At 43.3% G+C, this 21553-nt stretch overlaps 2 protein-coding genes across 7 annotated transcripts in view; one reads left to right on the top strand and one right to left on the bottom strand.

The window, feature by feature from the left end:
- The window catches only part of LOC107316590 (uncharacterized), a 22857-nt gene extending 11291 nt beyond the window's left edge, over positions 1-11566 (top strand). Inside the window, exons 1-9 of one of the 5 annotated variants that reach the window (XM_015868281.3) lie at positions 1966-2106; positions 2311-2451; positions 3389-3564; positions 3814-3876; positions 4449-4543; positions 5239-5504; positions 6107-8074; positions 8771-8900; positions 10417-11566. In XM_015868281.3, the coding sequence (XP_015723767.2) occupies positions 2313-2451; positions 3389-3564; positions 3814-3876; positions 4449-4543; positions 5239-5504; positions 6107-8074; positions 8771-8900; positions 10417-10612 (3033 nt within the window). In that variant the 5' untranslated portion in view covers positions 1966-2106; positions 2311-2312 and the 3' untranslated portion in view covers positions 10613-11566. Of the gene's footprint in view, positions 1-1965; positions 2107-2310; positions 2452-3388; positions 3565-3813; positions 3877-4448; positions 4756-5238; positions 5505-6106; positions 8075-8770; positions 8901-10416 lie in introns of those variants that run through there. The other 4 variants (XM_085552690.1, XM_015868285.3, XM_085552691.1 and 1 more) reach the window with 4 other exon arrangements.
- IDH1 (isocitrate dehydrogenase (NADP(+)) 1) lies at positions 11224-21553 on the bottom strand. Of its 2 annotated transcripts, none has more exons than XM_015868303.3 (9): positions 21415-21553; positions 19486-19613; positions 17659-17950; positions 16050-16155; positions 15109-15286; positions 14504-14655; positions 13410-13550; positions 12565-12727; positions 11224-12178 (listed from the first exon to the last, which is right to left on the bottom strand). In XM_015868303.3, exons 2-9 carry the CDS (start codon positions 19605-19607, stop codon positions 12085-12087), a joined length of 1248 nt encoding a protein of 415 aa, XP_015723789.1. In that variant the 5' UTR covers positions 19608-19613; positions 21415-21553; the 3' UTR covers positions 11224-12084. The 2 variants fall into 2 exon arrangements, with proteins under 2 accessions (XP_015723789.1, XP_015723788.1); XM_015868302.3 differs by having other exon boundaries at positions 21521-21553.

Below are 21553 nucleotides of genomic sequence, written 5' to 3'. Positions count from 1 at the left end.
ATAATGAGGGAAGCACCAAGTGATCATATTCTTAGAGGTCTATGTACAGTAGGCATCTTCCTAGTTCAACTTCCCTTGTTTATTTCCCCACAATTACATTTTCTGTTACAGTTCCTTCTCAGATGCAATAAGAGGTGCTGGCGGTTGAGTCTGTGTGCAGTTGATTTGCATTCACTGTTTATAACTTCTCAGCTGGTTTACTGTGATTCTGTCCTGAAGTCAGTTAGTCACACATTGCTAGTGAGAAGTTATTACTCAGACCCCTACAAGAAAGAGATGCTGAAGAAAGCAAATTACTCTTTAGGTGGTTTCTTTTCATGGTTGGGGATACTCTAGCTGTCACTGTAATGCAAGTGTCTCAATGATCTCTCGGATCCAATTGCATCCTACCAAGTATCTCTATCAGCAGCTGAACTTGAATTAGGAGTAAACAGTGCGGGACACTTAGAGACCCACTACAAAAATGTAGAGAAAACCAATTTGCAGTCAGGATTGCAGTAGAAACTGAGAGATAACCTAGTAAAGAAGACAGAGCACAGTACTGGAAGTGATGGTAAGGAGATTGGTGATGGGAATTGAGACCATTTAAGGTGAGCATCAATCCTGCAGGTTGCTTGCATTCCCATTGTGGTGATGTATATTCTTTCACATAATGTGATCCATTAAATTGCTGCTGGTTCATGGGCACACAGCTTGCCCTCCCCACTGTGTGTGTATAAATCTCATCTATGGGGTACGAGGGCATTTAGCTGTAGATCACTGAACAGACTGAGAAGAGGACATGCTGGAAGAGATGAGGGCTGGCCTGACAGGACACAGTAGGAAAGCAGCTGGCACTAGGCCCACAAATTTACTGTGAAATCAAAGTACATGCTTCACTTCCCTGCTCCCAAAAAACACAGACTTGCTTAGGAAGCTCTGTGTTACTGAGTATTGTTCCCATATTCTCTTTCATACATGCACTCAAGAAATTATGCTCTACCTGCATCAGCTCTTGTAATAGCTGTTGGATCTGGGTTTGGGGCTTCCCTGACTTTGCTGACCTATGAGAAGCTTTTCTCTCTTGATGCTGCTGTTCATTTGTTGCCTCTGCCAGTGAGTAGGAAATGAGGCTACAGCTTCACACAGGACTGTAGCTTTCACTTTGTGCTGAGAGAAATTAAAAGGAAAATAAATACCCCAGGGAAAAGGTGAATTCTGCACCCTCAGGTTGAGCATCAACCTCAAGCTAAATTATCTTTTTACTCTTCAGGGTGTTAAGTTTTACTTTTGGGTGGCTAGTTGTAAACACAGATGACTTGTTGACAAGGGAGGCTGAGATTGTTCATTGTTTTTTTCTCCCTGACAGATCCAATTGCTTGTAAAGGATGCTGTCAGCATTCAGTAGCTGTAGGGTTATAGAGCAATGGAAGACGCCGCCTTGCAACACTGGGGCCCGAATTCGAATTCGGAGTTCGAATCCCCCCTGTTGCGCAAGTGGTAGAAGTGCCGCTCTGCTACACAGAGGCTCGAATCCCGGGGGCTGGACTCGATGATCTCTAAGGTCTCTTCCAACCCGCACGAAACTATGAAGCTATGAAGAGCTAAACCCGTTACCACCCTAGAGCCTGTCTGGGGTTTCATCTGTGGTATGTATGGCATGAGGCTTTATAGCAAAAAAGGCTCCTATCTCTTGCTGTTTCATCAATATTGTTTTCACATACAGCATTAGGAAGAATTCAGACAGCCAGGAAATTGCAACACAACCAACTATTTTTTCACCATTGCCTTTGCAACATATTTAAACAGTGGAATTCATTGCTAAGGTTGTGTAGAAAAGGGTCTCTGAAAGGTCAATTACCGCGGGGGGGAAGAGTCCTTCTGGAAGAGCTGAGTAAGGAAGGAGCAGCCCCGTTTCGCACCCCCTCGGCACCGCCCGCCGGACACTCCGCCGTTTCCTCTGCGCTCCTGCCGTGCGCCCTCCCTGTCCGCCGCCGGGGCGGAGCGAGGCGAGAGGCGGGCGGTGTGCGGCTGAGTTTGAATTCTAACGTCTTCGCTGGAGAGAGCTGCCGTTCGTCCATCTTTCCTTAGGCGTGACGAGGGGCTGCTGTCCCGCCGGGAGAGGAGGTGAGGGAAGGCTGCCGGCCTGGGTGGGAGGGAGGTCGGCGGACGGCTCGGGGCTGGAACGGCCCGCGGAGGTGCAGCGCCATGTGCCGCGCTGTCGCCCTGCCGCCGGGGCCTGGAGTGAGGTGGGGAGGCGGTTCGCCTCTGGCAGAGTGAACCTTGGGCAGGCTCCGCGCTAACCCTGCCTGGTGTCCCGCCTTCCTCCAGCGATGGCATGTCGGAAGGCCTCCGAAGCTTCCTTTGTCCTGAGCGATGTACGAGAGCGGATGCGGGAGAAGAAAAACGGCGTCCTGAGGGCCGCTAAGTTGAACGCCTCACTTGCGTCAAAAATCAAAACTAAAATCATCAGTGAGTGTGTTTTGTCTTGCAGTGTGTTGTAGGGGCTGTTTGAACGGCGCTTTGGGCCCAGGGGTGGGAGTGGGGTGGTCTCTTAGTGAGTGCTTTTATAGTTAACAATTTCTTACCAGCCTCTGGACTTCTAGAGAGTTTGTTCCGCTTGAGAATGAGAGTCAGGTGCCTGCTGAGGTGTCTGAAGATGTCTGAGGGATATGTGACGAACTGTAACACAGAACCCGTGGAAGAGCAGCAGCTGGGGCAGCTGCAGGCTGCTGGAGTGTCTCTGGTGACTCTGGACAAAGCTCTGGGCAATTGAATCCTCGGGGTCTGTATTAGCATCCTGTCAACAGCATTAAATGGAAGAGGTGTTCTAATGTTTATACTTACCATTGTGAAGCTGGACTAACTGGATTTATAGGGGAAATATTGGAGAAATAGCATATAAAATTAAATATTACTGTTATTCCTACTTATTTGCCATAAAATTAGGAAAGATGGTTTGAAGTCTGTTCCAGGTATATTACGGAGGGAAGTAGGTGGATCCATCCTTCTTTTTGGATGGATACGAGGTCTGAGAGCTATAGTCGACTTTCTCAATCAGAATCAAGTCTGTCTGTACTCAGCTCCCAAGCCATTCTGTCATTCATTAAGAATTGAAAGATAGGTTACTGGCTGAGCATGACCCTTTGAAAATGGAGATGTCTGTATCTAAAGTGTTTCACGCTACAATGGAATGTCTTCCTTGCTGCTTTCTGGAAAATTCCATAATTACAACCATATGGGAATGACTTGTACTACTGTCTTTGTGTAGGGGACTGTTGAATTGTAGATATTTGGGCCTGAAGAAACAAAGGCTAATTTTGGAAGAGTAGGAAGTATGACAAGGGAGGAGAAAGGCATGAATGAAACCTTGAATGCTGATTAATTGTGGTGTTTCTCTTGCTTACAGACAACTCCTCTGTTATTAAAGTTTCCCTAAAGCACAACAATAAAGCACTGGCAATGGCCCTCAATGCAGAGAAAGCTAATGCACAGCAGCTTGCCAAGGAGAAGGTCATCTTGCAGATGGAGTTGGAGCAGTGCCACTTCCAGAATGCTTCTCTGCGAAACAAGCTCTGCTTCCTGGTATGGCACTAACTGAGTTATCAGAGGGTGGGCAGTGCTAGCGCCTTTGCCTTTGGGGAGGTGCGTGAGCTGTCACTGATTGTCAATATCTTTTGCATCTGCAATGAGTCTCTGTTTACATGTAAATTCTTTCCTTTAAGTTATGTTCTCCCCAGAGGTGCTGTGCTTTCTTATGGCTTCCAGTATCCTTGTTGGAACGGATGTTTTGGTTTAATACAGTTATTGTTTCTCTGTGTTTCCTCAACGTAGAATAACGTCTTCAAAGAACTAGAAAACCTTGTGGAGTCAGTGAAGATGGCTCGGCTTTCTGAGGTAAGCAGTGGGAAATGTGAGCATGCTGCTGGTTGTACTGGAATGGAGGCTGTGTTTGCCTCCTGCTGAATTCAGTGTTGAGCATTTTTGCCATTTTTCTTAGCTTACTTGACATTTTCTGGCAGCATTTTTTTTTTTTTTTGGTTTGGTGCTAATGTCCCTTGAAGTGTATGTGGAATCTTCCCACTTCCTCATCTCAGATTATCTAAACTAGTTTAAGTTCATCCTTCTGCCTGTGGTGGCAGAACGTGATTTTTGCTGTGACTCATTGTGTATAATTTGCACAATAAATAACTTCTAGTAAACCAGGAAGTTGCAAGCGTAGGCCTTGGCTAGTGTAGCTGATGTTCTCTTGAAAGGTGGATAAGCTGCCTTCTTCAGCAGATGCAGTTCAGTTGAAACCTTGAAGTGAGAGGACAGGACCTCTGGTTGTGCAATTTTAAATGGAAGAGGATCACTGGAAGTATTCGATGCTCTTCTAGGTGAAACTGAGCTGTTACTGTCTGTGTGCAGGTGTTTGCACAGGTGATGGCAAAGACTTCAAATTCCCTTTCTATTTATCTGCTTTCCAGGTCCCTACTAGTCCTTTATTCCTGTCTAATCGCCAGAAGAACAGCATGACTGAAGATAGCTGGGCTGATGATATTGCTGATGATCGTCTTCTGAGGTTGGCTTTGAAGTCAGATGCTGAAATGGCTCTTGTGTTTTAAATGTTTCCAGTTATTTGTTTCTTATTACTTGTCTTCTCTAAAGCATTCCTGCTTACTGTCTACCTTTAACCTGTCTTTCTGCTGCCGTTACTCATCTTATTTGTCCTAGTGCCAAGTGTTTTTACGTGAGCTTGCCCTTTTTTCTCCTGTGAAAACGCATCACTTTCAGGTAGGTTTTTTCTTTATGGCTGGAGGTTGCTCTAAGATTTCCTTCTCAGCCCTTGTTGTCTTACACAGATGGTAGATCCTTTGGAGGAAAGGCCACGTCCTTTAAATTTACTGCTGTGATGGTTTAATTGTAGCTACTGTAAACGGATCTTATTTCTGCTAATGATGTATTCCTATGATCTTGTATAAGAATACTTAAGCATGCATGTATCTACATAGAAGAAGGGTATACCTCGGTGTTGCCTTGTGTATTTTTTTCTTCTGCTTCCACATATGTAGAGGCGCACTTTACTTACAAATAGTACTTATTCATAAAGTGAAAAATCTATCGTGGACAGGCAGTGTGTATTCTTCAGAATCTGAAGCCTTCAGAAGTGTGCTGCTGCAGCGTAGTGGCTTCTGGGAGGCAAAAGCTGTTCTGTTGGGTTCTTTAGCATGTTGCAGGTGTGGAATATGCCCTACTGCTGTTCTTCTCTCTCACCAGCACTGCAGCAATGCCACTGAGGGTACCCATTTCAAAGCCAAGAAATTTGAGACAGCAAAGTGGCAGTTCCACAGCAATGCAGAAGTCCTCATTAGGTCTTCAGACTTGTGCTCCTGATAAGCCCCTGGAAACTTTGTCTGTTTCTGAAGATGCTTTGCCACCACAGTTTGCTGGGAAGACTCAGTCCCACCAGGAAGAAAATGGGAAGAACCAGAGTGAAGGAATGGGAGTGCAAGAGGCTTTTTTTGACTCATGTCCCTCCAGAGGTAAGTGCATCTTTACTAGTTGTTCTGGTATGATTTGACATATATATAGTGCTGTAGCTCCCCTTAGCTTGTAGCTATAGCTCCTGTTGTTCTAAATGACTGTTAGGACCTGTATATTTCAGTAATGCTGATATTGCAAGAACTATGGGTATCCCAGAATGGGAGGTCTCAGTGGGAGTAACTGGCATGTTTACAGTATCTTAAAACTACTCATCAGGTATCCTGAGTAAAAGGCACTGTGCTTATATAAGGTTTTCAGAAGTTTCTAAAAGTTTGGTTCCCTGGAGCACAATTGGAGACACAGCCTTTGTTCATGTGGACTTTTTTTTTTTTTTTCATACGGGTAATTTCTCACATTGATTGTGAGCATCCCTAGAAATTAGGGCTGCTTAAGGGATGTTGCTTTGGGATGCCTTTGTTCTGACCGAAGCTGAGCAATTTGGTTACTGAGTTTGTGGAGTCTGTGGAACAAAAATCGTGCTTTTTCTATCTTCTGGTTTTGTGGTAGGATTGCAGGATGTATTTTTTTAGTGGTACTGAGCAAGCTGATTTTTGCTTGCTACGTTTCTGAGTCTTAAGAATGAATTTTGTTTTACTAACAGAGTCCTTGTGTGCTACCCAACAAAATCACAACAATTTGTCAGCACCTGCCTGGGAAAGTTGTCCACTTCTGTATGAAGATGAAATGGTGAAGCGCTTCTGTGATCGTCTCTCACAAGGGCATGTTACACAGAGGAGAAAACATTCCACTTGGTTTGCAGCCAGCACTCAGTCTTCAAATGTTGATATCGTCCCACATGTTGCTTCAACTCGGGCAACCTGGTGTGGTATTACAGAGGATAGCAGCAACTTCAGTGAGGACAACGTACAGCCACAACTCAAATCTCCCAGCTCACTGGCTTCACCTACTGAAGCCACTGTTAGTCCCAATAGAAGACTTCCAGTTAAAGAAGCTTTTTGTGATCAGCTACAGGCTGAAGAAACTGGGTGTAGTGTTGAAGTAGATTCCACCTCTAATGATGTCATGGAGTCCATTCCTGTAAAGATTAGAAGTAAAGTTAAACGTAAAACTGATGAGATAAAGACTGTTAAAAAAACAAGTGCAGGAAGAAAGAAAACAAATGTGATTAAAACCAGTGCAAAAAATGGTCCTGATATACCCCAAAGCAAAGAGAAAAACCAAAATGCAGAGAAGCCTATTTTGTCAGAAGTTGCATTATGGTCTAATAGGTCAGAGGCTTCTGATATGGAGCAGAAGGCTTGTGTTGGAGCTTTGGACTTGAAAAATAGAGGCTCTGGTGTGGTACAGTGTTCACGTTCTCCTAATAAGGTCAGTATCAGAAGAACATACATAGTGAACCAACCACAGCTGAGTGATCTTGGAAGTGGTGGCTTAGTGCAAGTTAAGAAAGATGGAATTGTTGAGCTCCAAAGCATGGAGAGCAGCTTGTTAGAAATACCAGGTCATGCTGTCTCAAGTCATGAAGATCCCTCAGATGACTGCAGTCTGCAAAATCTATTTTTGTTGAGGGATGGGACTTCAAGTGTGCGTGCTTTACAGGAAGACTCATCAAATGTGACCACAAAGAGTATCAGACGGAAAACCAATAGAAAAACTAGAGTAATTTGTCAAATAAATGACTTTGTGGGGAATTTGCCGAGCAGCATGGAAAATATACCCGAGGCTAAAGCTGAAGAGCAGTGTAAAAACAATCAGACAAAGAGGAGGAAAACTGTCACAAAAAGCAGTTGTAGTGGTCAGAAACACGAAGGTGATTTTGGGTCTTTTGCAGGTGTTCAAGGAATAGCTGAGGATGGCACAAGGAATTCACTAGATAAACACAGAAAGAGGACTTATGTTGTCTGTCCTTTGGATCTTACAGAAAACTTGGATTGTGTCCAGACAGATTTTGAAAAGGATAAAGTGGTACCATCAACACAATGTGCTCCTGGGAGCAAGGCTAGCAAAATTCCCAGAGTTAAGAGGATGGTAGCTGCTCAGAACAATAAAAAACAAACAGGGCATCCTCAAGAAAATGAGCAAACTAAAGTTGTCAATGCTGGTTCTTTGCAAAAGGAAAGCAGTTGCAAATCAAGGCCTCGGAGGAAGAGAAAAACCTCTGCTTCTCCAGACACCAATTCTGTAGCCAAGCAGAGTGATGATGGTGCCAGTGTCCTCCGTGAAAGTTCTTTGGAACTTGTATCTAAGCAAACTGTGCTAATTAAGAAATATTTCTGCCCTACCAATCTGCTGTCTGAGCTGGGTGCTTCCCTAGAAGAGCAGATAGCTGACATATCACTTTCAAAGAAACTTATGGACCTTTCACAGAGCTTTGAGTCCTCCTCTGTGATCTGTTCTGCAGATTTGCCTGTCAGCTGTGGGCTCACAGATCTGCCAGTTTCCAAAAGCTCAGAGGCTGAAGACAAGGGGACTACAGAAAAATCCCCTCTTTGTCCAGAAAGGTCTCTGCTGTTTAAAGAAAGGACGGCACAAAAAGTATCTGAAGAAATAAACCAGGTTGCGTCAAGTTTTAAACATTGTTCCCAGAGTTCACCTTCAAAGGAACCTGGTAGGTGGCAGAATGGGGAGAGGACCCGTATTTGGGGGCAAATACTACACACTGTGCAGGCAGTACATACTTTTCTGCTTGCCTTCTGTATTTAGTAGGCATAGAGTATCAATAGCAAGTTGTTCATGATGAATGGTTATTGGTGTAAGGTGGAGTTGAGTGGGAATTTGTTTTTTTTTGGTTTTGTTTTTTTTTTTACTTCTGTAGATGTTCACAGTCAGGCCTACTCTATCTACAAGAGCTGTACTTTGTAGGGCATTGGCTGACCTCACTTTCAAAGCCACAGTAAACACTGGCAGGGTCTTGCATTATGGGAAGCCTTGCTGAAGTCTCCTGGGTTTTCTGGGTGCCTTAAGCTTGCTTTCTACAGGCTGTCAACTGGACATTTGAACTTTCAATTCTTTTTTGCAGAAAGAGGCTACTACATTTGAGCCCAGTGGTATTTGTAATATTAAGGATCTGCCTTTTTTCCAGTGAGAAGCTTAATTTGATTAATAAGTTTGCTTGTGAGGAACTTGTATAGGATTTTGGAACAAAAATGGTCTACTGATTTTAGAGGTGGTGTGATTAGATTCAGGCTTAGGCAATGTTCAGAGAAATATGGTGATGAAGGCATCTGGAAGCTGTATTTCTAAGGATATTTTGAAGCTATTTGGCAGCATTTTGATCATCTCATCTGTGAATGTCTCTCTTTAGAGATCAAGCCGCTACAGGATTTGACCAATGCCAGGGTTCCATCTCTCGTCCCCAGCTTGGAAGAAATACCAGAACGCACATCCAGACGGAGACCGGACCCAGCCTGCTACAGAGAGCCAAGTCTCAAGTGGTGGGCATTTAAACTATTAATTCCATGACTTTTCCTATACTCCAGCTCCTGCTCTTCTCTCACACACTTGCTGTCCAGGGCTAAATCCTCTGATGTTTTGTTGGTCTTTCAGTCCCTCCTACCCTTGCTGTTTCTGTGAGAACCTCTTTACCACAGTGCAGTTAAGTGTTTTTTATGCATTAGCATGCATGTGTGTAGGCTTGTTAGCAAGCTATCAAAGATATTATCTCCTTCACTGAACAAATACATCTCTTAGCAAGTCTGCATGTGGTACCCTTGTGCTAATAAGGGATTAGTGTGAGGATAAAATACAGGATGTGGGAGCTGGGAGAGAAAAGTGAGAAAATGTAGATGCCTTGCAGGCACCAACGTCAGTGAAGGAGAGGAAGGTTGTTTCCCTGCAGCTAGTGGAGAAGCCCATGGTGGAGTCTCCTGCAGCCTGTGGGGTACCATGCTGTAGCAGATAGCTATTAGCAGCCCATGGCAGAGCAGGTGGGCATGGCTTGAAGGAGGTTGCATTCCACAGAGGAGCTAACTCTTGGCCAGAACTGCAGCCTGTGAGGAGCTTATAGAGGAGCAGCTACCTGTTGCTCTTATGCTGGAGCAATTGTTCTTGAAAAATGACACTCTGTGGTATGGATCTGTGTTGGAGCAGTTCTTGAGGAGCTGTGGGAAGTCCACATAGATCAGTTTGGGAAGGACAGCATCCCATAGGAAAGACTCCATGCTGGAGTAGGGGCAGTGACTGTGAAGGAGTAGTAGAGATGAAGTGTTGGGCTAACCACAGCCCCATTCCCCTGCTCTGCTTAGAGTAAAGAAATAGATATGGGGGGGCAGAGTGACAGGAAGGATGTCTTTTTTTTTTTTTTTTTTTTTGTAAGTACTTGCTGCTTTTATGTGTCAATAGCACTAAATTGCCTTAATCTCCTTTATGCTGAGTCTATTTTGCCTGTGAATGTAATCTGGTGACTGATGTCCATGTCCTTAATGCTTGAACTTTTTCTCATCCCTGAGGGCAGTGGGAGGGCAGTGTGGTGGAGCTTAGCTAGTCACTGGTGTGAAACCAGCAAACCCTATGAGCAGTTTGGATCTATATTTGCTTTTTCTAGTGGATTTGAATACCAAAGCAGTAGCTGTATTTTTTTCACAAAGCAATTGCTGCTTTGGTGCAGACAGTGGCTACTCTACTTTACCGTTAACTCTGTACTGTACATTTAGCTCCTAAATGATGTTTGCTGTTAAAATGATTCTATGAAAATGCCTGTGCTGGCTAGGGGTGATGTAAAGTTTTTCAGTATTACTGTTTGAACTAGTGAGAAATTGTTATTATATAATGAGTCAGAAAGTACGTTTTTGCATTGGTGCAGCTGCTGCTGTACTGTATAGGGAATAAACTTTTACTACTGAATCATCTTATGGTGGAAGCATTTCAGAAAATTGAGAAACTGTAGAGACTGAAATAATGTATATTCAAGAAATCTCTTGGTGATTTAATCTAATACTTCTGGTCCCACAGCAAACTGAGGCAGGGTGACCCGTTTACAAACACAGAGTTCCTCCACTGCTCTGTTAACAAAACAAAAAAGAAGAAAAGGCCCAAAACCAAGGAATTGACCAAAAATATCAAAGAAGAACTTCTTCCTGTAGAACTTCCCACTGCCAACGCAAGCAAACTAACAGCAATGGGAGATGAGAAGCAAGAAGTGATGTAGTTGAACACGTAGCCTGTAAGTTCCTGCTTCTGTGTCTTTACTAGGATGTCTCTAATGTTCTGTATAGCTTTTTTTTTTAAAGTGTAAATAAAGTCTCCTATATATAGATAATATAAAAACCCTGTGACATCTATCCCCTGACCTCTTTAGGCAGAGTGTTTAATGTACAAGCTCCCTTTTACAAAGGGCTCCCCCAAGTCAGTTTGAAGTTACCTACTGATGTTGTAGGGCCTTCCTGTTTTTGAGGGCTTGCCTTCCAGCTTGGGTCCTTCAAGAGCTGAGTGGCCAGCCCAGTGTTATACCTACATCTGCATGGAGCTGCTAATCTGTATGTGCTAAAGTGTTCCTATCATTCACGAAAATATCAAGGGAAGTGATAGCTTCAAATTCTAGTGCACTACCTGATGCTTACCATCACAGGGCAACTGATGGGCAACCAAAAGTCACAATACATTAAAACTTTGCTCTGAGAAGGGAGAGAAATTATTTCACATTGACATCATGTTCCAATTCTGGCCCAGCATGCAGTGGATTGTACTGAGAGGTACCTAGTTCTGTTTCTGAGGCAGAATTTCACCATTGCTCCTAATCACATAAAGGAAACAGACAAAGAATGTTAGTTGGCTTTTATTTTAGTCTAAACTGAATTATTCTTTAAAAAAAAAAGAAAAACCACAACAAAAAAAGGATGGAATAGTTCTTCACAGTCAATAAGCTGACTTGCTGTATCACAACAAGTGTATGTAATACCTCAGACAACTGGAGAAACATTCTGCACCTTAATGAATTGCGCGGGGACAGACAGAACAGTTCCTATGATTTGCATTCAGTCAGGAAAAATATATCTAAATGCACAGCCTGCATTTAGGATACTGCTGCAGTTTCATTAGGCTTTTAGCCTATAGGATTTGTTTGCAGCATTTACTAAGTGCTTCTTCTCAGATGCTAATTTTGGCTTAGCAAATTTCTTGTTATCAGGGTACTGTGCTGTAGCTGGCACTGAAAAGTACATTAAGAAAGGGGCTGTGGTAGAGCTGTTACAGTCCTGTGAGCTCACTTATACTCAGTGAACAGTACTGGAGCAATAAGGATGTTTCTGATTTCTCAGGTCTGCTGGCCAGTAAGTCACTGCTGGTTTGACCAGAGGTGTGATATAGACTGACTTCCAGTTTGAGAAGAAAGAAATCCTCATAAAGTCATGAGAGAGGAATCTCAGGTTTGCTCAAAATGACATAAGGAATCTAGGCCCACAAGGAGCTTGAATAGTATTACATTCAGCTGCTTAGCAAAGTAAGACTTAGACTGGCAGCTCAAGAGATTAAAAAAAAAAAAAAAGTATATTTTAAACATCTTAAAAACTTGTATACTCATTTTTGTCTAGTATTTGAAATGTTACACTATGGTGATGTAGTGTGACACAGACTGCAGTTGAAGTGGAAATTTCTTAGCAGTTCCCATGTAGAACCCAAGCCTTAAAGTTTAGGCAGGGAGGCCAACTTCCCCTTCAGGTTTGCAGCAAGCTTGTCCATGAATTCAAAGGTGCTCAGGTAGTCAGAACGTGTGACACTGAGGGAGGGAAAAAAACAAGACAGATATTAGCCAGGTATATTTGGCAGTGAGGTAGGTCTCCATCCTAATGAACAGGCGGGAAAAGTTCTGACCAATGTACCCAGCCTGCAAAGAACTCCTTTATACTTTTATTTCCCCTCTGCTAAGCATTTGCCACAGTAGCAAGGACAGAAGAATATAGTGCTGTATAGTATACACTGAAGTACTTGGTCCAGGAAACATTTCAGAACACTTTGTAGTGCTCTGGCTACAGAAAAGCACTGTTCTGTGACCAAACTCCAGCACCATGTACATTAAAACAACTTTTCAACAAATGTTTTTCCAGAAAAACCAAGTAAGAAGGTCCCTGCCAAGTGTAAGTGATTTACACTTCATGCACTTACTTAGGTAGGCCTTTGATACAAGCAGCAAGGTCCTTTGTCATGAAACCTGATTCAATGGTCTCAATGCACACTTCTTCCAGGGCAGTTGCAAAGGTCTTGAGGCTAGTGTTGTTATCCAGTTTAGCTCTGTGAGCTAATCCTCTTGTCCATGCAAAGATGGAAGCTGAGAAAGAACACTAGGTTACTCTGCTCCTTTTAGGATTCTCCTTGGATGTTGTACTAAAGTTAGGTAGTAAGTATACATGTATATTTTAACAATAACACTGAAAACAGAAGAAAGTTAGGTGGTTTCTTTCCTACAGCAGGCTTCCTGTCTGTGCAGCTCTAAAGAAAAGTAAAACTTGAACTATTCCCTGACTCCTGAAATTTTCTCTTTGTGCCTGCCACTTTTAGTTCCTAAGTCAGAAAGACCCATAGTGGGAATCTGATTATACAGTAAGCTGTCCTTATGAAGCTGACTTTTTCTAGTAATACATTACATTGTATCTTTTTCTCACATTTCATTCTAGGTGAATTTATACTTAAAGTACATAGACTGATAGGTGGCTGGGGAGGGGTAAAACAAAAAGCAATCAACCCAAACTATAAGGCCAGTGTGGCTATAAGTCCATCACTTGCAGAAGAATGACAGCATGTCTCATAGGATAGACTGTATGAAAATTATTGCTTGCACTCTATGCCAGCCTGATTTTGCTCTGGGTCTCTCTGTAAAAGACAAATGCATTATGAACTACCAGTGTGAACTGTTCTGTGGTGCCAGGTTCTCCAGAGGGGATGTGGATTCTTACTCCAAACCTGTACTTTCATGTGTAGAGACCACTGAAGGGCAGTGAAAGGAAGCTCACCAATAGGGTTAGTGGAGGTTTCTTGGCCTTTCTGGTGCATGCGGTAGTGACGAGTAACTGTGCCATGTGCAGCTTCTGCTTCAACAGTCTTGCCATCAGGGCAGATCAGTACGCTGGTCATCATGCCCAGAGAACCATAACCTGCAGAATAAATAGTTCAGTCTTCTAAACAGAGCGCTCATCTAAATTCCCCCTTTTTCTGCCATGAGAGAGTTTTGTGAACTCTGCTGCAAGTGTTCTTTTACATTAGAGCTGCTGCTACTAACTGGCTAGTTCTGAAACTTCGAAGTAACAACTCATGTGAGCAGTTCTGCTGAACCACAAAGCATAGATATGTAGATATTCCACCCCATTTCAAGAACATTAATATACCCACCTAACTTTTTTTTTTTTTTTTTTTTGACATCAAGGAATCCAAAGCAATTGTGTTGGGCTGCCAGTCACTACCTCACTAGGGGGATAAGAAACAAATCAGTTCCATGTCAGTATCTGCTTCAGTGAAAGGAACAGTCAGCTGGCAGAACTAGACACCTCTTACCCCGCAGGTTTCAGAGATCTGTGTGTTTGAAAGCTGCTTTGTGCAGCAATCCAACACATCTTTGTTGCGTGGGATGCAATTTGCTGGCCTTAGCTTAAGAAAAAACATTTCACATAAAACCACATCTTGCCCTGTGGTTTTCTTCATCTAAATTTGTTTTGGCATTGGGCAGTTTGATTACACAGGATTTTGGTCAAGTGCTATAACTCTATAAAATGTAACATGACAGCTACCTTTAGGTCTTCAAATTTTTCTTGCTTATCACCAGTATTCTCACCAATGATCAACCATTACAATGGAAAGGCTGTTGGTTATTATATTGCTATCTGTTAAAAGAGTGCAATTAAATACATGGTCTACATTCAATGGATCTTCTTGCCAAAGTGAAATCAAATGATCTGCCTGCTTGATAGCTCCATGACTGACCACAGGTATGAAATACAACTTCTGAGAACCATCATCATGGACACCATGTAACAACTTTTGAGAACCATCAGGACACTGTAAGAAACTGCTATTGAGTTTCCTGTGCTATGCTTAAGTAAACTTCTCATACCTTGTGCAACAGAGTCAGACTGCACATCCCCATCGTAGTTCTTGCAGGCCCAGACAAAGCCTCCTTCAGATTTTAGGGCCTGAGCAACCATATCATCAATGAGCCGATGTTCATACCAGATCTTCTTGGCCTCAAACTGGGACTTGTATTCTCTGGAAAGCAAAAATCAAAACACCCTGATATATAGATTAAAATAGGATGCACAGTTTGTGCAAGTAAGAGTGCATAGCAAGGTGTATGTAGATTTAAAAAAAAAAAACAACAACAAAATCCAGAAGAATTTTCATCATCTTTGCTCTTTGCTTCTTCCTCAATTGTTATAGCCAATGCAAGTCTGTTTAGAATTGTGGGAGAACCCATAAAGAATCTGCAGCTCTGTTAGCAGAGATGAACAGCATCGCCAGATGTAGCAAAGCCTTAAGTACTGTGTCCTGTGGGACAAGCAAAACTATGACAGAAAAGGTGTATAGCTCTCCTGGAGGGTGTTTGCCATTACTACCAAGTGTCTGAATATACTGAATTAACTGCAAAAATTCACAAGACTCTACATGTTTCTGCTGCAGACTGATGCACTGTGGTAAGAAGTACACGACCATCACAACTACCTGTCATAGATCTCTTGGAAGATGTCTTTAAAGCGGCCATCATATCTCTTCAGGATGGTATTCTTGGTGCTCATATAGAGGGGCCAGCCTTTAGACAGCGCCATTTGGAAGGAACTATGGGCAAAATCCTTGATAGACTGGTCAAGGTTGTACATTCCCATGGCTACACCTCCACAGCCTGTTAGTAGAAGAATAGACAGAATTCAATGAGGTATAATTTTGGTTAAGGATTTGCCAATCTCTTCATAGCATACTCTGGCAGGTAGGCTGGCATTACTCCCAGGTGTCTTGAAATACTTTACATTTTCAGACTGATTCTTTCAGGGAAGGATTCACTTTGCACTACCAGCTGTAACAATCCTCTAACACATGGCTATGTAAGATGTTTTTGTTTCACAGCTAAGTACATCTTAACACCTAATACCCCTAAGAAGTTTCTACCTAATCCACATTTAAGAAGCAATATCGACAGGAGTGAACGTGTTTGAATTTCTACTAAAGGGATAAATAATAAGTGTTTTTTACTGAAGCAGCAGGCGACAGTTTGAAAGAGGAGGTTCAGTCAAAGCTAAAAAAATCAGTTTGTTCATGTTATGTTCCTTGTGCCTTCAGACTTCCATTACCTCGGATTAAAAACTATTTAGATAGCAAGTTCCCCTCTGAACAGAGGGAAGAGCATGCATATCACTACTGGAGTCGTTATACAAGGAACATGACATGTGATCAGCCTAGTATGAGTACATATTTGATGTGCTGCTTTGATCCCAGGAAAGTTTCAAGAAACTTTTGGTAGTTCCCAGACAGATGAAAAAGACCCAGGCCTTCTCCATCCTTTACCTCCCAAACAGATACTGTACCATCACACAGATCTGGCTAATAATTCAGCATTGAATTAAACCAAGAAATGTCAGTTCCAAGCAAAACTTAGAAATAGTACCTACTTTCAAAGTTATGGACCAGATAGGTGACTGGTTTGCCTCCATCTGCTGGAGTGTATGTCATCTCTACTTTTCCAGGCCCGGGTACCACAAAATCAGTTGCTCTGTACTGTCAAAAAAAATTGCCATGATAATTTTATGGTAGTTTTATTTATCAGGAGAACAGAACTATGAAGAAAATCCAGGGTAGGATAAGGTACAGAGATGCATTTTACAATAAATAACTCTGTTGAATAGGCTCTGTTTACATTGGCCATACGGTCCCTGGATTATGGTACTGGAGAGGCAAGAGTAAAGCACTCAAGGGTCTGCCTGTGTCACAAATGATTATCCCCTTTCATGGGAAAATACTTGCAGATTCTTGGACTCCATCAAGTGGATGGACATATATTTTTGCAGATGCACAAGAATTTTAAAGTGCGAAGTATTCAGAGTGCTTTGTGGCTTCTGAGTAGAAAGATTTCCCCTCCCTGCCTCCAAGCCATTCATATTCACTTATCTCATGGATAAGGCTAAATCCTAGAGGATCTTAACAAAAGTCACTACTTCTACCCATTGTAGGGCAGATTGGCCTTCCAGATGTCATAAGAATTTGGTGTTCTATGAATTGTTACACATTTTCCCAACTGGCCTGAACAGTACTATTTACTGTTACATTTTCTGCCATCCTTTTTCCAAGTAGTTTCTTTCCTTTTGAGGTAATCTGTTCCTTAAAATATTCTGAAGTTATAAAAGCGTCTTGCTCATATGTCCTGTACTTTATTCCCTTTGTTTTAATCTTGTGCTTTGGCAGGGTCATAATCCTTACCCCTTAATCCACTGTTAATTATTATTTGACCTTCTCAGCTATTAAATACTACTAAAGATGCTGGACCGCATTTTTTTCCACCCCCCGCATCGATTCTTATTATTTTTCCATCCCATCCCAGCTAATCTTACAACTCTTCCTCAGTTTTGTGTTTAGTCATTTGTTTAAGCAGTCACTCATCTTGAAAGACTCTCTCTCTGTCATACTTGGTTGCTCTCTCTGCAGGGCATCATCACCCAGGGAGCAGTATATTTGTTCTCTGTTCTCTGCCCAAAGACAACTACACTGAATGCTACATGATCATTTCCCATGGCCTTGTACTACCTCCACCAATGGCAGTTTCCCTTCTTCATTCCACAGCCTGATATGTCCATTATAAACACCATGCAGGAATGCTGTCTAAACCTCAGCTGTTGACATCAAGTTTAGAAGACAGATCCAAGTTTAAAAAAGTAAGAAATACAGCAGCCACATACCAAGGCAACTTTCCTCACTTTTATAAATCACTCTTGTCCACTTTTGCTATGAACAGCATTTGAGGAGGATTCTGCAGAATTCAGGAAAATAACTTAGAGAAATGGGTTCACCCCATGCTTAGGTAAAGCAGTACCTAATCTAAGCCCAGCTCATGAAACTGCTTATACATCTGCAGTGTTTTAAGGAACAAAGGTATGAAAGAGGCTCTCCTGCTCCTTGCCAGGTGCTACACAAGTACTAGTGAGTGCCTACTTCCAGGTGGGAGTCCTAGTTCAGGACAAAGACTTTTCAGATAGATAAGATAGGTAAGCACCGAAAGTGACTCACTTGATCCCCATAAGCATGACGGCCAATGACAATGGGTTTCACCCATCCAGACACCAATCGGGGTATGTTCTTGCAGATAATGGCTTCCCTGAAGACTGTTCCACCTAGGATGTTCCTAATGGTCCCATTAGGAGACTTCCACATCTGCTTCAGCTTGAACTCTTCTACTCTCTTCTCATCAGGAGTGATGGTGGCACACTTGATGCCAACGTGATATTTCTTTATGGCTTCAGCAGCTTCCACAGTCACTTTATCATTTGTAGCATCACGATGCTCAATGCCCAAGTCATAGCTGTAACAAACCCACAAACAGTCAAAATTACCCAGGGCACTGGTTCACATCCAATAGGAAAGAAACCAGACCCCATAATTCCAGCACTACCATAGCAGAAGTTATTAATCTCCCGCTCCAGCAGCATCCACACTAATAAACACACAGGCTCATATATTGATATTTCAGCTGTTGATGAGAAGGCATACAAAACACAGCTTCAGTTTATGGCTGAGCCTATTTTCCAGCACAGGACACAGTCTGTGTCTTTGCTTTCTCTTTTGATTTTCTTAGCAATGGAACTTTCTGCCTAGTTTTCTCATGGTATGGAACAGCACAACCCCCAAGTGATTATGAGCCTTTATTCCAAGTCTCTCGTACTGAGGGTTTTTGCTTCCTTAATTTACTGAAGCGCACAAAGCAACACACCAGGCTTTGAATTGAAAACTGCTTTGACAATGGACCCACAATGCTGCTCTGGCAGCACAACTGCCAATAGCCTCCCTCAAACACTCAGAGGAAGCACGTTTCCTACACTCACTGTTTTAACAGCTTTCTGAGAGTGCCCAGCGTGGGACAGGCCTGAAGCACAGCCAGCTCTGCATGAATCTAGCCATTGTGCTGGCTCAGCTAGGGGTCTGCATTGTCTCCTCCCGCCCTTCTTTGAAAATAGATGTTCTCCAGACTGCGCATATATATTGTGCTGCTGAGTTCCTGTTTGTCTGGGTTTCTACACTAGCAAGGAAAAAGCATGATGTAGGTGGCATACAAATGACTTCAAAAACAGGGTACAAGGTCAGACTTGTGGGTTTAATAACAGCAGCTACCATGGAAGTCCTCTTTCCACACAGAGGAAGAGCAACTCTGCTGGATATTTATCTAATAATTAAAGCTTAATGACTAGAAAGGAAAGGAACTGTTTGTTCTGCTTGATGAGATGGTACACACAGCTCCCCTTTGCCATACCAGCTACTAGCATTTGTTTTTCCCAGAAGGGAGTGCAGAGCACAGCCTGTGTCAAAGTTTGTGCCCTACAATGACACCTGAACCTTCTGGGCAGGTCTTCAGAGATGGCAAGAAGCTCTAGACCTGCTCAACGTTCACAGACGCTTGGCTTCAAGCCAGGGAATGGCTGAAATATCCCATACGCTTTAGGCTGAGGGAAGCTATGCAGACTGCCCAGGTACTGTAAAATGAAGATAGAAGGAAAAAACAAACAAACAAACAAAAAAACCAAAACAAACAAAAAGAAGATGACTGTGAGGGAACTTTTTATTGAGCATTCACTGTGTGGTGCTGTGATGAATCCCCAGAGGGACTACCAGGGGAGAGTTAACCACAGTACCTTCATTGTGAGCCCACATTTTTCACAGTACCTATTGAGATTGGCCTTTGAGGTAACAGCCAGGGAGTCAGCTTTGAATGTTACCAGTATAAAAAGGGCTAGCATGTAAGTGCTGGAGGAGTGATAAGACACTAAGTGAAACTTGAGCAATGCTTAATGACACATGCAAATTGCAGTACCAAATGGGCTGAATGTCATAAAGAGCAATTACCTGTGCAAATCCAGATCTACATAAGGAAAAATCAGCTTTTCTTTAATTAATTCCCAGATGACCCTTGTCATTTCATCTCCTTGCATCTCCACAACGGACCCTCCATGGATTTTTTTAGACATCTTGATCTGCAGTAAAATAAAGAACCTAAGTTAAGAACTACCAACACATATGACCAACACCTGTATTCTGCATTTTCACAACACAATTAGAGGTACTAATGATGAATACGTAACTACTTCTGATTGCTGGCACTAAGATGTGCACATCAGGGTCTTTAATAGCTTCCTTCTCCAGGGAAGAAGGAAGCAGGGACACACTGACAGTATTTTCTCCTGGCAAGCTTTACTTCTGTTGGTCAAATAAATAAATACTGGCCACATTTGTTTTCTACATGCAACAGAAGTTTCCCAAGATATTTGTTCAGCCTTAAAAAAAAAAAAAAAAGAAAAGAAAAAAATCTGAACTCTACCCCTCCAGTTGTACTTTGTTCCTTGACAAAAGAAAAACAACCTCCAACCAGCCCACAATCCACTCAACTTCTCTAACACAGTGCCCTGCTTTTTTTATTATCCAGTTCCTTGGTTCTCAGCTCCAATTATGCAAGAGCTATGACTTGGCATTTTCTTCCCACCAAGACAGTCCACTTCTTGTATGGAGCTGCTGGGATAGTACAGCGAGACACCAAGCCCTTGTGTCTGAACTTACAGTCTCACGGACACTGAGCTCCATGAATGGCCTAACCTAGATGAACAGGCTCAGTGTTCAGGAACTCACAACCTTGTTTTACCCAATTTAATATGAGCGCATAGAGTTGAAAAATGAACCAGTCAGGCACTTGTATCCTACAGAAAGATAAAATCTTGTCTCATATTAGGTCTTTCCAGTTCTCAAGAGAAAATTTAACATCATTTGATCACACTGTGTTTGTTTATTTATAGTAAACTCAAGTTTATTTATACATTTTGTGCCCGCTTTCCAGGAAGATCAGTGTAAATAAGGACTGTCTCACAGTCCCATGGCTTACGCGCATGTCATTAGCCAGGAGAATCTAGTTTGGCTTTCAGTACTTGCACGGCCTGAGGAATTTTGGTCATTCATTTAAGCCACAGCCCCACCCACCATTTTTTTTTTTTTTTTTGTGGTTTGATCTTTAATTAAACAAGATCAGACAACTCTGCAGCAGTGTTGCCGTGCGGGAAGACCAAGATACACCAGGTGTGCCTCCAGTGAGATAGATCCTCCTGGAATGGTGGAACGGATGCTTCTTCAGGAGCTGACAGCACCCTGCAGGTCTCCCTGCTCACAGCCCCAACACCCTTCTCTCAGTGGCAGGGCCTGCTCACCAACAGGTGCACTGCCCTGAAGAATTCCTCTAGACGTCCTTCTTCTGTCACCTTTTCACTTCAGTTTTGTACTCTACAGAGCTGCCAAAGGTCAGCAAAGAGCCTACAAGAACCTCCTACATTTAACCCAGGCAGTTTAAAGCTTGGGTGAATTCTAAACACTCCTTGGCTTGCAGCAAGGACTGGGAGCCAGAAGTTGCTAAGTAACTATTGCAACACCTCCCAGCGCAGCCTTACAGGAGCCCTCCGGCTCGGGCCTGCCCGCTGCGCGCCCCAGCGTCTCCCAGCCCAGCGCCCCTACTCGCACAGCGCCAATGACAGCCCGCCGCAACCACACCCGAGCCCGGCCCCAGGCCGCAGCACGGAGCCGCCAGCAGCTCCGCATCGATGGCTGCGGGGCGTCACGGCACGGAGCGCAGCGAGGTTCGCCAAGGGAGGAACCCCACGACCCAGAGCGGGGCGAGGTGCGGGCACCACGCGGCGACCGAAGGCGTTCAGAGGCAGCACTAACAGAACGGGAGCGGTACAGCCGAGCGGCCGGAGTTCTTCCTTACCGACACGCTAACAAAAAAAACCCACTAACCCCAACCAAGCCAGGAATCCACCCCGTAGAGAACAGCACAGAAGAGAAGAAGGACAAAGGCACAGTCAGGGCCCCGCCCGCCGCAGGCTGAGCTACGCAGCGTTACCTGCCCGCACCGCGCTCCGCCGCTCACGACACT

Source organism: Coturnix japonica, chromosome 7, assembly GCF_054131305.1.
Source record: "Coturnix japonica strain WE chromosome 7, WE-NBRP24, whole genome shotgun sequence".
Taxonomy (NCBI): Eukaryota; Metazoa; Chordata; class Aves; order Galliformes; family Phasianidae; genus Coturnix; species Coturnix japonica.
Note: the sequence above shows the minus strand (reverse complement) of the source record. Positions and strands in the feature narration are given on the sequence as shown.

What these genes read in the sequence shown, in the direction of transcription:
- IDH1 (XM_015868303.3), bottom strand. Translation starts at nt 19,607, where the DNA reads ATGTCTAAAAAAATCCATGGAGGGTCCGTTGTGGAGATGCAAGGAGAT. An exon ending in GTAGATCTGGATTTGCACAG is followed by an intron (nt 17,951 to 19,485) that starts GTAATTGCTCTT and finishes GGTTTGTTACAG; the next exon opens with CTATGACTTGGGCATTGAGC. An exon ending in GTCATGCTTATGGGGATCAA is followed by an intron (nt 16,156 to 17,658) that starts GTGAGTCACTTT and finishes TTTTTTTGACAG; the next exon opens with TACAGAGCAACTGATTTTGT.